Source organism: Gasterosteus aculeatus, chromosome 12, assembly GCF_964276395.1.
Source record: "Gasterosteus aculeatus chromosome 12, fGasAcu3.hap1.1, whole genome shotgun sequence".
Lineage (NCBI taxonomy): Eukaryota > Metazoa > Chordata > Actinopteri > Perciformes > Gasterosteidae > Gasterosteus > Gasterosteus aculeatus.
The window spans coordinates 16235579-16257549 of record NC_135700.1 but is presented as its reverse complement, the minus strand read 5'-3'; the positions used below and the strand labels follow the sequence as shown (position 1 = coordinate 16257549).

Here is a 21971-nt window from a genome sequence, read left to right as displayed (position 1 = left end):
TACAGCGACAGTGAAATAGGGCATCAGCACAATTGAGAATATTTTTAAAATCCTGCATGTTGTCAATATTGTTTATACTTGCAATTTAAGGTTGAATAGTCAAAGAGTGTATGTATGCTTCTCATTTGGCATCCTTCTGAGGGCACTGGTGTACTACATGAATTTAAAAGATGTGCAAATCAGGTTAATTGGACAGAAAATGAGCCGTAGGTGAACGTTACTGTCAACGGTTTAAACAGGTGTTACAAGTTTAAACAACAGTAAACGCCAAAAGTATAGTTCGCAAAAAGTCTGAGAAGACAAAAAAACAGAGAACACTGTGTGAAGCAAAGAGGGAGGAAGTGAGGGTTTCAGAATTATAGCTTCAATTTCCTGGGGACGCGGGGGTGACAGCAACGACGGGATCAGCCAGCGCTCTCTCCAAAGTAATGGGATTTATGTGCAGCGCAGCGGTTTACAACCAGGTAACAAATGCCTCTCTGTACTGCGCACACCATCACACTCCCTCAGTCACTTTGTCCCCTCGGTACTTTCTGTCTTTTTACCCTTCGTTGTCTCTACACATGCTAGCGATTTTCTCGTGCATGTTTTCTTTCTCGTGCATGTTTGCTTCTCTCTATGACTCTGTTTGCGGTTGGCAGGATTGAGTTAATCTATAAAGCAAAGGCTGCATGTACCTGGAAACCGCAGATGACACCCTTAAATCAGTCAAATATTTTGTAAGGCGGTATTTTGTATTATATAAACCTCATACGACCTATATTCATCTGATATGTTGTTTATGATGAATGGAAAATTGAGGACATAATCCCTTGACGTTATTTTTTATTTTCAAACAATCCCAACTGTAATACCGTCGGTCAAAACCAATCATTCCCCTTTAATCCCTCCCCACCAGCAGGCAGGTGGAAAAAAAGAGTTAACCTTTGAGAAATAGTGTAAAGATTCAGATCGTGACCATAATGTCGGCAATTTAGATCCTGATACTGCAATCGGGATCTTCTATAGGCAGAGTAAATAAATGCTATGAGTCTGAAGGAAAGCACTGCTGAGAAGAGGTTGCGTGCTAACTGATATGAAGCCATATGTTTTCAAACTGAAAAGGTCAAAAGGAAAAGGAACAGAATGGAAATTTTGAGATTCTTCGATCCTTCTTCAGTACCGTCAGAGAAAATGATCAAAGCAGCCTTACAAGCTGATTGATTCCTGCAAGTCAGTGAAACCGTATACCCCCACCCTGATACCCTGATACCCTGACACCCCGACACCCTGACTGGACTGGATTTGAGACTGGTGGAGAAATGTCATGACGGCGACATTCAGGAAGTGAACAGTGCAAAAGTGCATGTGGGAGGGATCTCAAGAGCCAAGACACACATGATCTGTCATTCAAATCGTTATAAACATTTGTGTGCATGAACAAAGAGACTTGATTGTAACAGGTGAACTTTAAATACATAAACACTTTAACATTATGTCAAAGGGGCTCTTGATACCGCAGTGGTTTTACCGTTTACTACGGGTTAGTGCAGATTGCCCTTTTAAGAATTTTTAAACAGGAATTTACAGGGAATTGGATTTCCAACCTATTGGTCTCATCATATATTTTACACACTTACTACTGTCATATTATTGTGACGGAATAGTGTAACAAGATTTACAGTAATCAATAAAATACTGAATCAACGCTCAAGTGAATTGAGTCCGCTCAGAGGTTATCAACAGTTTCAAATCATAGTGTGTGTGTGTGCGTGTGTGTGTGTGTAGGCGTGTGTGTGTGTGTGTTTGGTCCAACACATGCTGCAACCTTTGGTTCTGAAAAGTGGGGCCATTCCAGAAGTGTCTTAAACTTCCCTAATTTCTGATAGCCAGCAGAGGGAGTCTCCTCTGATTGAAAACAATTCAAAAGTTTGATTGTGTAGGAATTGATGAAAATTACCCAACTTACATTTTAGTTATTCTTATTTAGCATTTTAAAAGTTTTTAATCTCGTTCCTCAAGAGAACATGATGTTCATTTAGTAAATTCTGGTCAAAGTGAAGGTAAAATGAAACAAAAAAGAAGGTTATGCTCAAGGGCTGCCTGGTGATTGACAGCTCGCTAGCATGGCATTGTCCGGTTTGTACGTCATGTGCACTTGTGTCTCGCAACTTGAATAACTTCACAGAATGTTTTCACTTCATGAACGTTAATTGTAACATTTTGTTTTTTTCTGTACTTATATGCGCAAGTGGTCAATACTAGAAAACATTTAGGGTCAAACAAATCATTTATCATATGCTAAATTGGTATAAACATGTGATTGCCCTCTTCTTGTACAATTGTTTCATATTATAAATAATAATGAAAGGGCATGTGCACTGTGGATATTTAGTGGTAAATTACTCTTTTATGGCTAAAGTTCCTTCATAATTTTTGTTGGCGCACATTTAAGTTGTTTTGTACTCGTGTTTTCCGGCGTGTTGTTTGTGGCTTAAAATAAAAATAACTTACTTTCAAAACTTCTGAACTTAACATCGGATATGTCAATCCATTTATTTATAACAAAAATAACAAACAATTCAATTCCCAATCCGCCGTGCCTCACGGTCAAAAGTTATCTGCCTCGCTGTGCGCCACACCTGCACTAATTAGCCCTGGTGTTAAATAGGCTGGTGGCAAAAACAGCGCCATCCCATTGCAGTGTTCAGAATGGCTCCAACAATTTTTTTTAAAATACTATAGTAGTTTGCAACATTTGCAACAGTTATGTGGAAATCCATCCCGTGCCACCTAGTGTTTTTGCTGTATCCCCCCCACATGTCCAAGCCTCCACCCCTTTGCTACACCACTTTAAATAACACGGTGAGCACGGGAGCATCGCCCCTGTGTTCCTTTCACGAGAAGCAGGGGAAGAGGATTTACCTGCTGTCAGCAGTCGCTGGAGGGCAGAAGCCCCGTACTCAAATCCCAGGCCGGGATTATGATGTAAAAATCAATCAATCCCCTCGTCCCTGTGCGGTGAATCAGCGGTGCTGTCGTGACCTAGATGAGTAAATCTAATCTGAGCAGTGACTGACGCCACAAGGACAAAAAGGAGCTCAGTGGGGAATAACAAACTGCGCTCATTAGATAAATATTATGGAGGATAAAAAATCAAAACAGCAACTCCTTGTTTGCTTTCCTTCCAATCTCTTCTTATCTCTCCTACTTTTCACCCTTACCTGCATGTGTATAATTATCTCTGCTCTCTATTTGTCCTCTTCGTTCTGTTCAGTCTCTCTTGTTTTTTCCGTCAAACTTGTTTGAGGTAATATTAATATGTTTACATTAAGAGTTTTTTTTTGCCTTCTAGCCGGATCAATTTGAAACTCTGTAAAACTTTAGCAAAACATTTATTCAGGACTATGTTGACTGAACTAAATTAAAGTAAAATCAAGTACAGCCAGCAGTGAGCTCCAATGCAACGCCATGCAGCCTGAGCCATTTTTGGCTGTTTGATTCCACACAGAACTAAAAGTTGGGGACAGTTGGGGACAGGCAACTTTTAGTGTCCTGCGACATATTGAGGCTTTGAAGAATTCTCCCCTTTACTTGATTACATTAACATGCTTCAGGTTAAAAAAAGACAGCCACCCTTAACATGGTGTCACCGCTGCATAATTAGCTAACTTTTGATGTTTTGTGTCTTTTCAGTTATGGTGGGAAAAAGTGAAAAAATGTTCATGAGGTTGGTCGGAACTTATTTAAGGGTTAATGTGTCTCAGACGTGCACATTTCTTATCTTACACTCAATGCAACAGCTCGCAAAAGGAGTTGCTGTTTTGATTTTTTACACTCAATGCAACAGCTCTTAAACCAATATATTGCATTTTCCTGAAATGCAGCTTACTCCTCTTCAGTCCTCTTCTCACACACACGCACACACACAGGGCTGTAGTGGAGGGTAAACGCACGTAAGCGCCGTTTACGCACCTCTAGAATTTTGGAAATTTACGCACCTTGAATAGCGTTGACGCACCTCTAAGCAGCGTTTGCGCACCTCAAAGTTCCCTGCGCCTTGTATTCTTCCATTGGAATAATCCGAAATAAACTTGGTGTAATTTTAAAACAGCTAAGATTACGTTTCCTATTGTTGAACATATAAACGCCATAGTCTGAATCATTTTCATCTGCGCTATATTATGGTCTGTGAGCATCCAATCAGTGCCTTGCTCTGTTTACCCACCTCTAATTTTACCACTACAGCACTGCACACACACACACTCACGGACACACTCACCTACACTAAGCAGTGTGTTTCCTGTCACTCTGTGAGGTCCAGACAGATTGGCTGTTTTGGCAAGCGTTTACCAGTGTATGCCAGGTATGTATTGTCATGTTGGGTGTGTTTGTGTGTTTGTTTCAATGTGTGTTGACGTAGCTGAGGGGATACAATCGATCTCAGCTGCAGGCACACAGAGTTAAGACCACCTATTACGGAAAAACTAGTGCATTAAAACCTTCTGGTCACTTCTTTCTTACCAGTCAATTCTTTTAACACTTTTGTGACTGTTTTACAAACCCATTTGTAAAATAGAACATGTCTGATGAACCAAAACATTAGCAAGCAATTTGTGTTCAAATCCAAACAATGGCACAGTCAGTCAGCTTGAGTCTTCTTCATCAGGTTCAGATCTGATATTATTTGCAAAATGAGAACAGTGCAGAGCATCTGTCAGCTTACGGGCACGTTGATGTAAATGGAATTCCAAGAGAAAATATATTTTGTTTTCTTGCCAAGAGCTCTCATACACATAAACATACTGTCTTGATTTAAAATGTATCTCTGAGCTTTAGAGGTGCTAGATGGACAAGCTGAGCCAGGCTCTGTTTCCAGTTCATGTGCTCGTTGTTTAACCGAGAGACATGAGAGCATTGATCTTCTCGTCTAACTCTAGACAAGATACGCGTGTGTGTTTCTCAAAGTGTCAAACTACCGCTTTAAGGTAGCATCAGTCTTTCATTTGAACCACCAGATCGGCGTGTTGATCATGATCAGTGCAGATCTATTCAGGCCCTTTGACTGTGAGAAATACTGGGTTAAGATTAGAACGCGTATTTTTCACTTAGCTCATATAAAAGACAATTAGGTACTTCATTCTATGCAAGATTTGCCGGTCTGGCATTTAAAAAGTGAGGCTGTAAAAAGGGGAGCGAAGAGAAAAAAATAGAAGAAGAGAAGGGGTTATTTTCCCTTGTGGTGTATCAGCCTGACTACAACAAACATGACAGGGTTGTCAACGTCAACAACGTTGTCGAAACTGGCAGAGTTGACGAGCGGTGGTCTGGAGACGGACAGAGCGGTGCAGAGTGAATTGGAGATAACAGGGAGTGTGACAACTGAATTACAGCTGACGGCCCTGACATGAGCTCTGGAGAAGAGGAAAGCAGGACGGATGTGGCTCTGTGGGAGGGAGACAGTGAGGGGGGAGACTCAGAGAGTCAAAGGACAAGAGGTAAGACTTAAGGAAAGGAAGACAGAGACGGAGATTAAAGTAAGAAAATCACGGGATGAAAGGAGACTTCTCCTCGTGGAGGGACGGGGGGACACTTTAACAATGAGAGCGGGAGACAGACAACGAGCATGTAAAGGGAAAGTCCGATGAGATGGGAAAATCAAAGGAAGTAGGAAACTGTGTAGGAGGAAGTCTTTGTGACGGCATGTGGACATTTGTGCACACGTGCTAATTATTTGTCTTCTTAATGTGTTCAAAGAAACAAGCGAAAAACTCACATGTGGCATTTGTGAGCCTGAAGGTGATCGACTTGTCCTCGATGTTACAGACGTTACGGACGGACACCTGGCAAGTGTAGTCGGCAAAGTCTCTGGGTCTCAGGTTCTTTAGCTTCAACACCTTGGTCTCACCCTAGAGGGGATGAAACAGGCATTCGATAGAACATCATGCTAAAGTAGAAAAAGATTATAAAACACAGATTCTGTCTAAAGATTAATCCGATTAATTAATACGACCACATTTCCATTGCAGCAGATGCAATTGCATCAATGAGGAAGCTCAGGCTTTTCTAAACTGGACTGTAATTTTGTGTTAAAGTCACAATTTTTGATGAGTTGCACTTTGATAAACGGGGTCAAAGACACTTTTAGATAAGCACGCACGCACGCACGCACGCACGCACACACACACACACACACACACCACATACTCTGTTCTACATCAATCTGCATTTAGAGTAATATAAATGATGGATTTCCAAATGGATTTCACACGGAACCATTAGGAAAATGAAAGTGATCTGATGAGTGTCGAGGCAAAAACTAAAACCATCCATCTGCTGTCTGACTATTCTTGTTTCTGTTTGTCTGTTTCTATCTTTGTGCTATTCGTAGAAACATCCAATATGTTTTTCAGATCAGGAAGTTGCGTTTGAAAGCATATGAGGGTCTCTCTGCTGAAGTGGGTGAGGGTCATCGTCTTCGGCAGCCTGGGAACAGCTAATTGAACTGGGGCGGGGGGGCACTGCTTTGTGCACTACTGATGCTCTGATAAGTGGAGAAAAATAGAGCAGTTGCGCTAACGATTGATGAAAAATTAACAACTTTTGTATTTTCAAGCTGTACGTTTCACTTTTCAACCTCAACCTTTTTTTAGTTGAGGAGCGTATTTTTGGGCATACGTGACATTATATCAAACAGAAAGCGTTGCTATGAAGGTACAAAGAGCATAGCGGCTAATATGAACTGAGGATGGAGAGGAGAGCAGAATGGCTGTGTTTCTACACTGTGTGTGTGTGTGTATGTGTACCTGAGTGTAAAGGGGTTCGTAGATGTCCACTCCATTGTCCTTGCTCTGTTCGATGAGCACGTTCCCACGTTTCCAGATGAACCGCGCGGGAGGGTTGGAGTTGACGGTGCAGCGCAGGAACACCGTCTTCTCCTGGTAGTAACTTCCCCGCACATCACTGATGGTCTGGTGCACCGTCAGAACAGGTACATCCAGGTCTGCCAAGCACAGCAAAGGATCAAAAGATAAACATGCTACAGAATGTCATACGGTACAGTATTAGAAAAACGGAAAAAGTATGTGCAGCTTTCAGCTTGTAGGCCGCTGTCGCCTTTGCTTTGGAAAATGCTGGCAATATTTTGCAAGGCAGGGATGAGACTTGGTAACTGGGACACTGCTGTAAATAAGGGCAAACAAGTGCTGTTTGTTGACTGAACTGCCCACCCACACTGACCAAAAAGCATCCAAACAGCCGCCTCTTGATCCCGGCTTCTAAACAAGCACAAATGTCCAAACAATCTGTGATTCAGCGTTCTGCTCTCTGGCTGTGACTCTCTCACACATTGTCTTTTATACGTTTCTTCTGCCTTTCTCCCCCCCCCCTCATTTGCTTGGTTTCCTTGTGCATCGCTTTCATGGGAGTGTCATCTCCCTTTTCCTCCCTCAGTGGGAAGGATTTCTGCTGCTGTCACAAGCATGGAGGCTGCTCTCCCCTGGTTTCTGCCGTCTCTCCAAAACTCACTGCCACTCTGACTCCTCATCACCGTCCCTCCCTTTCTATCCCCTCCTCCTCGCTCCTCGCCTCTATCTCTTACGGGGCAGAGTTGTGTGTGTGTGCCTGTGTGTGTGTCTGTGTGTGTGTAATTCCGATTCCTTGCAGTCCAATTGGAATGTTGTGGACTTCAAACATCATGGAAACAATTTCTGCCAACAGCAGGGTGGCCTTTTCCCCACCTTCCTTGCATTTCTATTTTAACTCTCTCCTTCCCACGTTTCTCCTCTGTGCCTGTATTCCTCACTAGCTTCGTCAAACATGCTGCACCCTATCAAGAATTCATGATGCAAGCTATAGAAAAAGAGGTGAGCCTCTAGTGCAGCTGCGATGTTCAGCGGGACCTCGTGGTGGAAGGAGGCATTCGTTTTTAACGCGTTTTTCAGAGACACAATGTGTGAATAAGCATGCTTGATGTTTGAGTTCCTCTTTAAAGACCACAGCTGTCACACGAGGGCTGTGTGACATACACAGGTGCAAACGCAAACACGCACAAAGCCCCACCTAAATGTGTGTGTGTGTGTGTGTGTGTGTGTGACCTCAGGACAGCATCAGAGCATTTTTGTAGTTTGAAGGTTGGAGCTCTGGGTAAATACTGGCACACACACACAAACACAGAGGCGACGGGGATTTTCCTCTTACTACAACAAGAGGCGAGTCACAAAGTCATGGTAAGATTGCCAAATTGTTAGAAAGTGATAAAACCATCTGCATGCCTCGGAGCTGGGTATAGTGTGCAGCAACTTTGCCTGAATGTGACTGGAACAAAGTGTGAATGGACATGACACTGAAGATACCTGTGAACACTTGTGTCGACAGATGTTTCCTCAAATCAGCTTCACAATAGTTCAACACAAAAGTCAAAGCTGCACAATTTGCTGAAGGGCTTTAACGTTATACTCATATGTGTTCTATGCATTTGAAAAAGAACAATGTTTGTTGTAACACTTGTGATAAGAATTAGCAATGCACAATGGTTATCTAATCTAAAAAAATAAAATGGCTTGGAAATCCACTGAGGTAAATTCATTATTCATTGCTACTACATGTTCATAAAAAATGTTTCTACTGCAAAATTCCATTAGAATGTTGCTCAGAGATTAAATCTCCACTTAATAAATAACCAAATACAATAATTCAAAATATTGGATTTGACCTTTGCATATTGCATTTGGCCTGAACTAAATTGCATACTTTACTCTAATGCATTGAAGCATTTGGGTGTCTCTGTTAATACAGATCTTACTTATTACTGTATGATTTTCACAGATAATTTGCAGCCCATGGGGAAATCAGACTAATGCCCTCGATAGTGTGTGTGTGTGTGTGTGTGTGTGTGTGTGTCTCAGTGAGTGAGTGAGAGTGACTATCTGATGTCATTCTGTCGGTTTCATGACACTACGAATGTGGTGAATTTTGCGCAAGTGGAAAAGTGACAGATTGACACGAAGCAGATAAGGAAAAGTATAATCTCAAGCACATCACATATCTTTAAATGGACAAATACTGTAGTCACTCAGTCGCCATTGCAAAATAAATAGTGTATTATTAGCAAATATTGGAAGAATCATTCACTCATACAGCCACCGTCAGCGCGAGGTACATTTGTGCAGTACAAAAAGTAAACACACTTTCGGAAACACACACACATACATACAAAAATGAGTCCTGCTGCCCTAATAATAAAAAGATTGATTTTGCCTTTTGTGTTGGTAAAGCTATTAGAAACCAAGCTCCCTGGGTGAGTTTAACTTTACTCAGTTTGGGCCCTTAAGTAAATAGAGACACAAGATAAAACTGCAAGTATACAGAAATTCAATATGAAACTTTAATGAAGCTCTTGATTTCCCCAATGCCTTTGCAAACAGCTTAGATGCACTATGTTGCTTTTGTTAGCCACAGCTTTTAATGTACTGCACAGCGAGCCTTACAAAGCTGCACTAAGGGTCTGGTATTTTTTTTTCACATAGACACCACAGAGTCACGCTGACACCAAGACATTTTAGCTCCCCATTAGAGTGCGGTCCTTAGCTTTGACGAACGTGTTGAGAGAGCACAAAATCTAATATAACTCATAAAGGGGATCAAATGTGTGATAGAAAGTGACCCCCGTGTTCTCTAAACCAACGATAGCTCCTATAAATACACACTGTAACATATACCGTTTGTCCTCCCACAAACGTCATGTGTTTGCTCTGATTCATGTCATGTGTTAGACAATCTGTTGATCTGCGCGATCACAAGGGCAGCTTTGTCTGTATTATGTTTGTATTATTAAAGTAATACAGATTTTTTATTTGCAGAAACTTTTTAGACATACAGTGTGTAATATTTCTATAGACTTTCCTCAAGGTTTCTGTCCTTGTTTACATGGGAGGGCCTGGAGGGATGGGGAATGCAAATAATTAGGTGTTACACAATGAAAGTCACAAACTGAGTTAAAATCTAGGTCACTAGTTATCAATAGATTACCCGTGTATTTAAAGGTTTATTTTCAACCTTTAGTCAGCTGGAAAGAGGCAAACTGTAATTTTGTTTACTAACTACCACTTTGTTGTAATTTTAGCATTTTAGCCCCAATTCTCAATCTCAGTTATATAAAAATTATACAATACAAACAGATTCACGTAACCTCTTACGGCAACATGCGCTACAAAATTAACAATTTGATTGAGTTATTCCCTGAAGAGTCGGACGGAGGGCAATTTTTGTCAGGTATTCCAAATGTTTGCTCCTGAAAACGATGTTTGTTGTACTTCAAGGCACACTAACAAGCGGAAAGAAGCACTCTCGGACGGACGTTGTTTGCTTGTTATCTGAGAAATCAGATGATCACAATTGTGATCAGAATCACAAACTCTGGATGCCTCGTGACTACGCCGCAATTTGATGCAATAAGAAAGACTAAATGGCAAAAGGAACCCGAAACAGCATTTTCCAGGAGTATGTCTGTTTCAAAACCTCTGAACCTAAAGTATAGATTTAATCTTGACTCTCAAAATAAAAAATGCGATAATTACATTTTCCAGATAGTATATTTTATAAACTCCCAGTATTAGTGCTCCATGCTAACGGTTCTTCAAAACCACTCTGAAATCGCCGCGGTAAACATCGCTAGGATGGAAGAGAGATTTACTGCGAAGCAATCCATCTGAGCGGTCAGGGTTGACCGAGTGTGTTTTTGTAACGAGTTGACCTCTGCTGGGTGCTTTCCTCTGCAGGAGGACGCCCTGGTCTCCAAATCCTCTTTGATTTCCAATAACATGTCCTGTACTCTAATAGCTTTGTACGAGTAGATAGCCATTAGGGGACCAAAGAAGAAGATGACAGGTTCAATTGAGTGTGAGCGTGCAATGGAGGAGAATAAGGTGCGGTGTGTTGCATGTGTGTGGATGTCCGGGTGGGGAGATGTGAGTGCGTGAGGATAGCTTTGTTTCGAAAAATGCTGATGCTATGCAAATATTATCTTTACTACGTGTATTGATGTAGCATGCTAGCCTGCCAGCATTTGTTAATGCACAACATACCACAAAGTGCAGCTGAGGCTGACAAGTATTTCATCGTAAACCAAAGGATTTGACAAATTGTGATCTTGATTCTAAAAGTCAGACGATCACCAAAGTTATTGCATTTGCATCTGAGTGGACCATTAAGACAGAGTCAGAGCTCATTGAAAATTCCGCCACTGATCGCATGACAACTTTCATCCGTCATCCATTGCCAGTGACTGTTTTCAAATGATATGTCGAAATCTATCCAAAGCACCGATTTTTCTTCACTGTCACAGTATGATTGTATAATCGGTCTAGGTAGGATATGCAGATAAGTAAGCATGAACCAAAAAAAGCTTACTGTTGTTAAAAACATTTGTGAAAAGTCTTAAAGATGTCCTGCTTTTATGTCAGGGACAATATATTTTTCTAATGGATGGTATGGACGTAATCAAAACTGCAGCAATGTAAAGTCTGTATGTCTGCAGTAATAAGCGATGATGACACCGATTACTCACAAACACACACGCGCGCACAAAGCCACACACACAAAGAGAACAGGATGTGCATACAGAGAGGCACAAACAGAAGCAGACTTTCTGTTTGATCCAGCTTCGCGTCTCGTCAATTATTCAGCGATCTGCTCATAGACATCGCCATAGAGGACATAAAACATGCACGAGGCCCACATTTCCAAATAACGAGAACATTGCCTGTATTTAACATGCAATGTTGAGAAGGTGAGATTGATTTAGGCAGATTTTCTCTCCTCAGTGGTTTTTAAGTGTAATTAGTGTATATTATTTTGTTGTTGTTGTGGGGTTTTTTTGCATTTTGAACCTCTATTAAACATGGTTCTGTTTCCGTCTTCATTTATTGATTTATTGAAATTTTCCCAAAAACAAATGATGTAAGAGAAGAGGATATTGAAAAAGAGTTAAGACCTTCCCATAATTATGAACAGCTTTGGATCCAATCAGAGGAATTGCTTCAACAATAAGTGATTGGTGTCGTGAACAGCAGCAATGTGATTTATCTGAGTATTCTTTGGGCCATTTATATAAGAAACATATTACACAAATATACATAACTACTAAGTGCATTACAGATCTATAAAAGGAAAAAAATATAAGAATGAATTGCATAGAGAAAAGAGAAAAGAATAATCTAATAAAAGAGAGCAGATTATCAGAGGAATGATGTAAAATTAGGAAAGTCATTTATTTAAAACGTAATAGGCAGAGGGGAAATAACAGACAAAAAACAGAGCATAATTAATAATCAAAGAGAAGGAAGCAGAAAGAGAGTGGCCGGGAAAATATGTTGAAAAATACACAAATGATGATAATACTTATTAGTTTTAGAGTGAATGCAGCACGAGTAATAACAATGGGCACGTCTTAGCAATTAATTGATAGCAAACAAAAAGCAGACCAATTTCTGTAGGTGTAAAAAAAAGTGTTTTCGAAAATGTAGACACAGTTGGTGCAATAGTTCTGTTTGGCACAAAGTCTGTTCACGATCTTACTTATTGTTCACTATCCTGTAAAATAAATCCCATTAGGTCCTTCATTGTCCAGTTAAAAAACTATTCTGAGCATATTACTTTTTGGCCGCATTGCTCTTTTTCTTCTTTAACAATTACAAAATACATGAAGATCATTGCACCTGTGATTACACAGCCACCTCTTGTGTTACACCCTGCATTGTTTGGTTTAGGAGCAAGACACAGAAGCCAGGGTGAAAAAGAGTCACACAGTGAGTCGTCCCCCAAACTCACACTCCTGAATTCGCTGAAAATGTTGCATTTCCGTTGAGCCAGCGCATTATGTACAAGCCTTAATTATGCTTTTGTCAGCAAACAGCCTGGAAAAAGGTATTAAACATTCATGATGGTCTGACTGTAAGTTTAGGCTATACAAAGACTAATTTGGGCTTGGTTATTAACCATGTGTGAGTGTGTAGCTGCACAGCTACGGTGACAGCAAAGAGGGTGTTAAGGGAGAAAAAGGCACAGTGCACTCACTCGGCCTTCGGGCTAAAACAACACGTACACAATAATACAAAACCCACATTAAAAACTTGCACCCTGTTATGCAATAATAAGCACACACACACACACACATCCAGAAATGCAGATGCCCACACACTAGTGTGCACTCACTGACAAATACTAACAGCACACTCCTCAGGGCCAAAACACATGAATCTCTGTTCCCGAGCTGCAGCCCCTGAGGGCCAAAACAAGTCCTTCCGTGCCCCTGTGAGTTACTTCTGAAGTGATTCCATCTTACTTCTTCTTGTTCATATGGACACGTGGGTCACAGGGTAACAGCTGGGATCCCTGCATCAGTCTGAACCCTGTTTTGATGCTGGATTTAAGAAACCCAGTAGGATGACATCAATGTTCATGGGTGGCTGCCACTTAAAGGTGCCAAAAGAAACACTCGTGTCAGTGCTCACTCTCTCACGCACACACACACAAAACGATGGGGACACAACCAAGCGACACGTATGTAATGCCCGAGCCCTTGGCGCGCTGTGTATTTAACTCGCGTTGTGCCGTGCAGGACAGCGTTGACCTCGGCAGCAGAAAATACTGGAAGCACAAAACCCTGTGTTTCGTATAAAAAGGACTTTAGACCACTTCTGTGGATCCCTGCTTGGATACACAAGTGTATTTAGGCACAACTTCACATGCATTGCCTGCTGTGGTTAACAAGGTGTGCATTAATGAGCAAGCGCTTGGTCTCCCATGAGGGCAACAGGCAGGAAAACACATAATGCACTAATCTGATCGCCGGAATAAGTGAGGTTTTAATTTGTTTTCCTTTAGTAGTTGGTTTTCGTCACAAAGTTATGCTTTTTTTACAAACTGTGACTAAATTAAAATGTAAAGTCATGCAGAAGAATTCCCTTCGGTGTTGAACCGAATAAAACATATTAATTGTTCCCACTCTCAAACGTTGGTGTGACTTTTACAACCAGATATCTTCTCAACAGAGCCTAAGCTGCGTCTACCGAAGTTCCAGGGCCGACGTAAAGTAGAGTACAAGGATAAGAGCTGTTAAGTCTCACGTACCCAGTGAGGGTAGTTTGTCTACATGCACTTGAATGAAAAAACATCCATTTCCTAATCTCGCGATCATTTAATATCTAATCTTCCACTTTGTGAACAAGTGTCTCCAATGCACTCATAATGCATATTGAAGTGCTAATGCTAATGTAAAGATACACCATGGTGTGGTACTGGGAAGCAACAAGTGCTATAAATGTAACGCAGTGACAAATACTGACATCCTTCCCCCAATTATGGCTTTGCGACCTGGAGCCACGTAGCACCCTAGCATTACCATCTCATGATCGGAAGGTCAAAGGTTTAGCGTCTCTCAATGACATCTAATATCAAATCTGACCGAAATGACCTCAAGCACAACACTGTTAACAGAGCTGCTTACTCAATAATTATCTAACAGCCTCTGCTGAATACTTAAATTATTAAGACAACTGGGATGGATTTTTTTATGAGATATCTGAAGTCATGTTATACAATATTTGCAACATGAGTTGTCCAGTAATAACCTCATTAGCAATTAGATAGAAATATGGAGTTGATGCAGATGTCAATAGATGATCTATATGTTGGTGGAATATAAAACAAGGATACTCATAGCTGGATGAATACATGAACAAATATAATAGATTTGATGAAACAATGACATTAAGCTTTAACGTTTCTTTAAAAGAGATTAAAGTTTTGGAAGACAGGAAAAAGCAGAAAGGAGAAAGAAAAGATTTTCTCTTGCAAAAGCCAAACTCATGAAAGATCAACTCTCAGCCAAAATCTTGCTTTGGAAACAGCCAACGCTTTGAGAGAGAATGAACCGACCAGCCTGTGGTTGTGGTGGTTAATGCCTTTTTTCCAGACTGATTTGTGTGGTACAAACTCCAACCAGGTCTGCCTGCACTCACAAAGCACTGAGTGAGAGCACTTTAAACTAAATGTAACACTTTGGATATGTGGCAGCACACCCACCAGATACCCCCCCATGATTTTTGCAGGTTTTATTTTCCGGTTAATTTTCAGCCTTCTTGATTTAAATCTGTTTGTGTGTCTTCCCGTTCTAATTTCCTTCCCCATGTTTTTCTCCAAAAAAAAAGGTTCAAGGATTTTATTTTCTTCTGTTTCATGTGTTAGCGCCAAAAAACCTTTAGTACAGTTTAAAGAGGAATGTATCAGTTTCATTTAAACAAGCATGTTGTGTTTTCAGTAGATTATAGTGTCAAGTACAATAATATGGATAATGTGTGGATATGTAGTGTACAACATGCAGTGCATCATATATGTGTAAATGAAGTGCCTTATGCAGCCATAAACAAAGACCAGTGAGTAGCCCTCTCACAACCAACCACTATGCATTATCCTCTGTATTACATTACTGTATCTCATTCCGCTTATTTCTCAGGCTCTGAATCCCATCGCTCTTTCAAGTCCTCCCCTTTCCAAGCTGGATATTTCCACACTGAGATAAAAAATCTCTGCTTGCAACTGATAAAAAAAAGATCTGGGCTAAATAATTGCTTCCTCAGGTAACGTTGATATTGATTCATTAGATTAGATTTATCTGTTGACAATGCCCCTTTCCTTCTCTTCCCTCCTTTAATAGCAGATGATGCACAAAGGCCATCACATACGTTCACATAACAGCTGTGGCTTTCATAATTACTGTACAATTGTTTACATGTTTCTAATCTTAGACGTTTTCTATGTTTCATGGCCATGTGATCCTGTCATCTCTTCCCCTCGGCCTCCATCCTCATACTATTTCAATTCTTCTATCTGCCAATGCACAAGCTGTGAGCCTGCCCAGAGGCACCTCCCATACTTTATAACATTGCCTTTATTACACAGCCTGCTGCAGCTGGCCATGAATGAAAAACTGAGAGATGTGGGAGGAGGAAAGTAAAGGAGAGGAATGGGTCAAATCCACAGGACAAGTCAATTGTGAAAGTGATAGTGAGGGAAGGGATGGCACAAGAGAGAGCGAGTGTGAGAGTAAGCAAAAGGGACACTATTCAGAAACACATCAAAAAGGGAAAAGTGGGAGCGGAAAAGCACTGACATAAAATCTAACTCCGACGTTGTTGGAAAATGGCTGGATGAAAAATATCACCGCGATAAAATATTATTACAATTGGTCTGGCCTTATGGCATTATGAATACAGATGCTGCCCTGTGGGGTCTTTGTCAAAGGGGAAGTGGCTAATTTAAACAGGCATCCTATGCGGGCGGTATAAATTATTAAAGGAAATAAAATAAAAGGTTCACCTAAGGTTGTTTAGTTTATAGATCCACATTTTTGTCTCATACAGCAGGTTATAGGTGTCAGAGATAAGTCCCACTTGCTGTTGTAAGCATAGCTACCAGCGGGGGAGTTAGCCACGTGTGCAGGATTTATTGTTCATTTCCCTAAAATGAACCTCAGCCCTGAGCAGAAATAGATCCACTGCGGCTTTAGACCAATACAATGCATGAAAAGATTCAAATCTTCCATCATCCTTGGTACTGAAATTAGAGTTTATTTTACCCTCATTCCACTCCAACACATCATCAATAATCCGTCTGAAGGGCCATCGGTGCGGACAAATTGATGACAGCTGAGTGAAAATGCACTAGCTGAAATTTGGATGCGCTTTATTGACCGGATGATATTGAAAAAAATTGCCGGACGTTCTAATTACTGCAACGTCGTTCTATCATATTTGAGGTCTTCCTAATGACAGGGGAATTAAGTTACTTAGAAATATTCTCTTACTACCTCTCAACAAAGATCAAGTGTACAATCGCGACAGAGATGATGAAAGTTAATAGATGATGTTGAAAGAAAACAATAACAATTGAACTGTTGTCGTTACACTGGGTCTACAATAAAAATCCAGATGTTTAACATTTACAATCCACTATGGATCATTGAATAACAAATACTAAATTGTAAAATGTCTCCATTCTTAACTCTCTTCGCTTCATCTCTCTTTCCCCTTCTTTTACATTGCCGGCACCGCGAACAACCCTCCGTAAGCCGCTTGATATATGGCTCATTCCACTGTAATGGTTATTCTCCCTGAAGAAATAGCATTGTTTACTACAAGGGCCTGTGGTCAGGTCAAGATTATTTCAGGCACCCACACTGCATGGTGTAACCTTCATAGAGAAGAGAGAGTCAATAAATAAGGGACAAAAAAAAACAAGAGATAGAGAAAAGAAGAAAAAAACACTTTAGATATGTTAAGATAAAGCTGACCCAATGATGAGGACAAGTCGAGTGGTCTTATCTCCTCGTGGTCGACAGGACAGCTTCTAACCAAACCAAACTCCCACCTATTGTGTCGGCGTTTGTGTGTGTGTGGGTTCTGTCGTAGTGTGCCCACTGTGATGGTCTTGCTACTAAACGCTTCACTTCCCTGCAGGTAACGCAGATCCAGTACAGATCATTCATGAGCCAAATGAAAAGGAAAAATACACGTTAGTATATGAAAAATAAATTCAAGATTCCAATAATGTTCTCAGTGGATTTAATACATTTACACGTTTATATCTGTCTCAAAATTGATTTCATATCCCTGTCTCTCTATCAAAGTCTGACAGATGGCCTTTTTGATTGGTAAAACAGTTTTCTTATCTTGTCTCCACTGAGCAAAATGATATAGAAGCCTCGACTTGCCCTGACTATATATGAGACATTGGCAAATAAAAAAATCCACATCTCCTGTCCAATTTTAATGTCTAGAACTGTGGTGTGATTGCTGGGCTTTCAGCCCTTTCTCTTCTCCTCTTTACTCATACAGCCTCTCGTCCTTCTCTCCTTCTGCCTCCTTGTCTCCTCTGCCCACTCTCCTCTTTCCACCTTTTGACTTTGTCAGACATACTTTATGTTTAACAAATATTTCAAACAACTCTGCTTTTAAAGGGGTTAGCTGTGATGTATTACCTCAGTGTGGAGGGGTGGGAACATAGGTGACCCCAAACTGTCATGGAAGCCAATGTCACACGTTATCAGTAACTCAACCACTCACACAGACCGACGAGTGAGGATACTAAAGGGACCGTGCAGTTGGAGGCACACAGTGTTGTCTGTGTCATGCATGGAGTATATACAGTCTCTTAAACTCATCATTTTACACAATAATGAATGGGGGTAAATACAAACATGCAAGATGGGAAACCTCTAGGGGAATTGCTTTTTTTTGCAGGGAATAAAATATAGCTTTCTGTGTCATTGAGTGTATCCCGTACAGTATAACAACAATTTTTGTTTGAACATAAGTAACATTCAAACAATGACATTATGTGACTGCTTCAGGGTTGCTGTAAAAGTGCAAATTGAATGTGCTTAGGATCCTGGATGGTTTAAGGAGATACGTGTGGTAGTTTTTTAATGCAAAAAGCAAGAAAATTCACAGACTGTGATTACGACTCCATAAGTGCTAATAAAAGGGGCAGAGCGAACTGAATTACATCTAAGACTTGTATCTGTCAGATGCTGCTGTGTCAAAGCAATCGGACAGAACTAGATGGTGCCTGATATTTGGATAAATGAGGCTCCGTTGTGACAGTGTAATTGTAACATGTCATATTAAGCATATGTCTGGGAAGTTATGGCAGGCTGATTGTGGTCTGTGCTCATCACCTCCATCTGCTCATCCATCTGTCTTCACAAATACAGCTTATTTAAAAATCAAACTGAAACTTTTCTTGCCGCACTAATTGGGGACCTTTGATAAGACTGTGTTCAAATTCAAATGAATTATGGGACACGATGTCTACTCGTCTACTGTTTAACATTAGCGGCATTAGCTATTGCAGCGGCCCTTCTTTATCAACGCATACTTCGGTGAACCCGCACTGCTTTTGGACAGTAGACACGTATGTTTAATGATAACCCTCTGAATCTACTTTATAACTAACAAACAAACATAGTTTTTCTATAACAACAGTGCCTCAAATTGACTGACTGGGTTGTAGCAGTTGGTTCAAACTGCTGCTATCATGATGACACCCAGAAGCTGGTGCGAACCTTAATAATCTGAATGGGGGATATTGATACTGTTAACAATTTATGTCAAGCTAATTAAAACAGTGTCTGCATGCCTGTCACAGGCTGGCTTTAAGTTGCTCACGCCCACCCCGTCAGATGTGAATCAATACGGTTCAATATCCCAAGAGTTATGTCTAACCTTGGCTTAAGTTACAATAAAAAGTGTCCGTAAATGGCCCTGTCCTGGCCCTTTATGGCCCTACGCTGCTTTCAAAATGGTAGAAAAAAAAATAAAAGATTCCAAGCTAGTTTTGATTTTAACCACCAACTCACCCAAGACACCAATAAAACCGCCACAAGATTCCAGCACACAAGTCAGAAATAATCTGCTAAATGGGCAGGATGAGAAGTACCAGTGTGCAGCCAGGCCTGGTACAGTGCTCACTGAAGCCCCGTGTGACTTACTGCTTTATAATTGTCCCACCTCAATGATCCTCCAGGGGAAACGAAATGGCCTCTCACAATAGACGGAGACAAGGGCTAGATTAGGAGGGAGGACATAATTAAGCACAGAGAATAAGTGCTGATGTTTAATGAACGCAGACAAATGTAACATACACTCTGGGTCAATGAGATGACATTTTTCTCATCGCTTGTTCATTTGAAGCACTCGACCTGGATGACCAATCGCTAACGTTAACGTGAGGATCTTTCATCTGACTATGAAATAATCTCAATCTTAGATGATGACTAAGTATCCTACATTAGTTGATTAGACTACGCACAAGGATATAGTTCATCTTAATACGTTGAATCGGCACAGATGAAACTAAGATGAACTGGGACAGATTCCACCAAAAATCAGCTGAATGTGGGTTCCAATAGAAACTTCTTCAGCCTCTAGCAACAGTCGTCAGTGGACAGACGCAGATGCCGCTTTGCTGTCGTCTCCAACCTGCGGACAGAAGCTCCATCGGGAGGAGGACAGTTCATGAGCAGAGCTTTGCCTTGTGCTCCACTTGGAGACAGACTCCACTCTTGTGAAGGCTGGAATACACGAGAGAACTAGAACCACGACTGGACCGGGCCGACTGTCAGACCTGCTGCAGTAAAATTAGAGTTTTTTCTACGAGACTGTAGTACTCAGAAAACACAGTTTGGGACCAGTGCATTATTTGATAAACTGTTTAGCAAGGTAATGGCTTCATGGGGGTGAAAACTAACAAAATAGTTTGTTGCAGCTGAAGAGAATCAAGCCCATTTTGAGGTTTGACCTATAACAGCCCCATTATGCAAATCAGTGTGATTTGTAAGCATGGCAGTGTGTGAGTAGCAGGTTTTATGATCACACAACTACATTACACTTCAAGAATTAGTGCCTTTCAAATAAAAAATTGTGGACCTGTAATAATATCATCACACAAATGATAAGTGAGTGTGATGAGTGGGCATCACTTTTGATGCATAGTAAAACTTGCTTTCCATTATGTTGGATTATTACAGATGAATGAACTCAGAATCGGAATAACGAAACAGATGCAAATATCAGGGAGAATATTTGTTACTGTTGCCAAGGAATTCTCACATTGGCTACCTTTGTATTAATAAGTCTTATAAGAGTAAGATCCTCTTTCACAGATATCTTCCCTGTTGAATATTTTACATTTAGCTAAATGTATGTATATATATATATATATATATATATATATATATATATATATATATATATATAATATCATAAGATCAGCCTTTAAAAAAACAAAAACAAAAAATCTGTTCTCTTTGCTGATCAAAGGATTTGTGGGATTTGTTTAAGTCCTTTTCACTGGTTTGATCCATATTGTCCTGGACACAGAGAAGCCATTAGCTGCAGTCGTGGGTTCTTTCATGTCTTCAAGTACGGCGCTGCATCAACGTGACACCGACTGACTTGTCAGAAGATGCACATGTCAGGTGGTAAAAAATGCTTTTTTCCAATGCAGTCAAAGGCTCTGTAAAAGACTCACTTTCTCTCCTTCCCTCATATCGTACATGTACACTAGAGGAAAATAATTAGGCCAGGGTAGCTGTCTGTAGCAGAAATATCCATTAGCAACACAGCTTACACATTACATGGTGTCTTTATAAAGGTAACTGGGGACTGATGAGTAGAGCAGACAGAAACCAGATCTCAGGAGGAACAATCTCCTCTTCCCCCCAACACTGTATTTACAGCTAACACCGAGGGCCACAATCAGTGTCCGTACAGGTGAGCGTCCATCAAGCAGAAATGGAAATATGAATAATAATACTACCAAATGCAGAAATGGGTTCTCCTCTGCAGTTTCTACTAATGGAACCTGATTACTACAACTGAATCAGGGAGAATTTTCTGGGGTGCTAAACTAGAATTCTAAGCTGAAAAACCAACAATTTCCAGCTACCAATATGAAAGTTGTGCAGTGAAACACACACAAACAATAAAGAATTAAAAACTAAGTAGAATTTGTACTACTTTGTATTTAAATGTAACTGACGATCTGGTCAACATGTCTCCAATGCACTGATTAAAAAGATACCACCCCCATAAATACTCACAGTAGTGTCAAAATAAAAACTCACAAGAAAAACGCTAATTACTGTTAAATCTTAAAACTATTAAACTATTAAAAAATCCAAAAGATCACTTGTGCCATACTTTTCGCGAGGTTTAAACTGACAGTCTGCAATTTTTATATACTGTTATTGAAGTCGTTTGACTACATACATTATGTGTGGTTAAGCTTTTCTCATCATTTAACCTTAACACCTTGCAATCTAATCTACCCACACAGTGCAGATGCACACGTAGACAAAACGTGCCAGTGCCAAACATAATGGAAAATATATTATTATTATTATAAACACACCCAGGAGACAACAGCCTTTG

General features: G+C 40.5%; 1 protein-coding gene across 3 annotated transcripts in view; it reads right to left on the bottom strand.

Annotated features, from left to right (window-relative positions):
• mdga1 (MAM domain containing glycosylphosphatidylinositol anchor 1) overlaps positions 1–21971 on the bottom strand; it is a 123860-nt gene that overhangs the window by 41876 nt on the left and 60013 nt on the right. For all 3 annotated transcript variants that reach the window (XM_040202116.2, XM_040202132.2, XM_078085612.1), the window contains exons 5-6: positions 6786–6982; positions 5756–5888 (exon numbers count right to left, since the gene is read on the bottom strand). In XM_040202116.2, coding sequence (XP_040058050.1) covers positions 5756–5888; positions 6786–6982 — 330 coding nt within the window. The remainder of the gene's footprint in view (positions 1–5755; positions 5889–6785; positions 6983–21971) is intronic.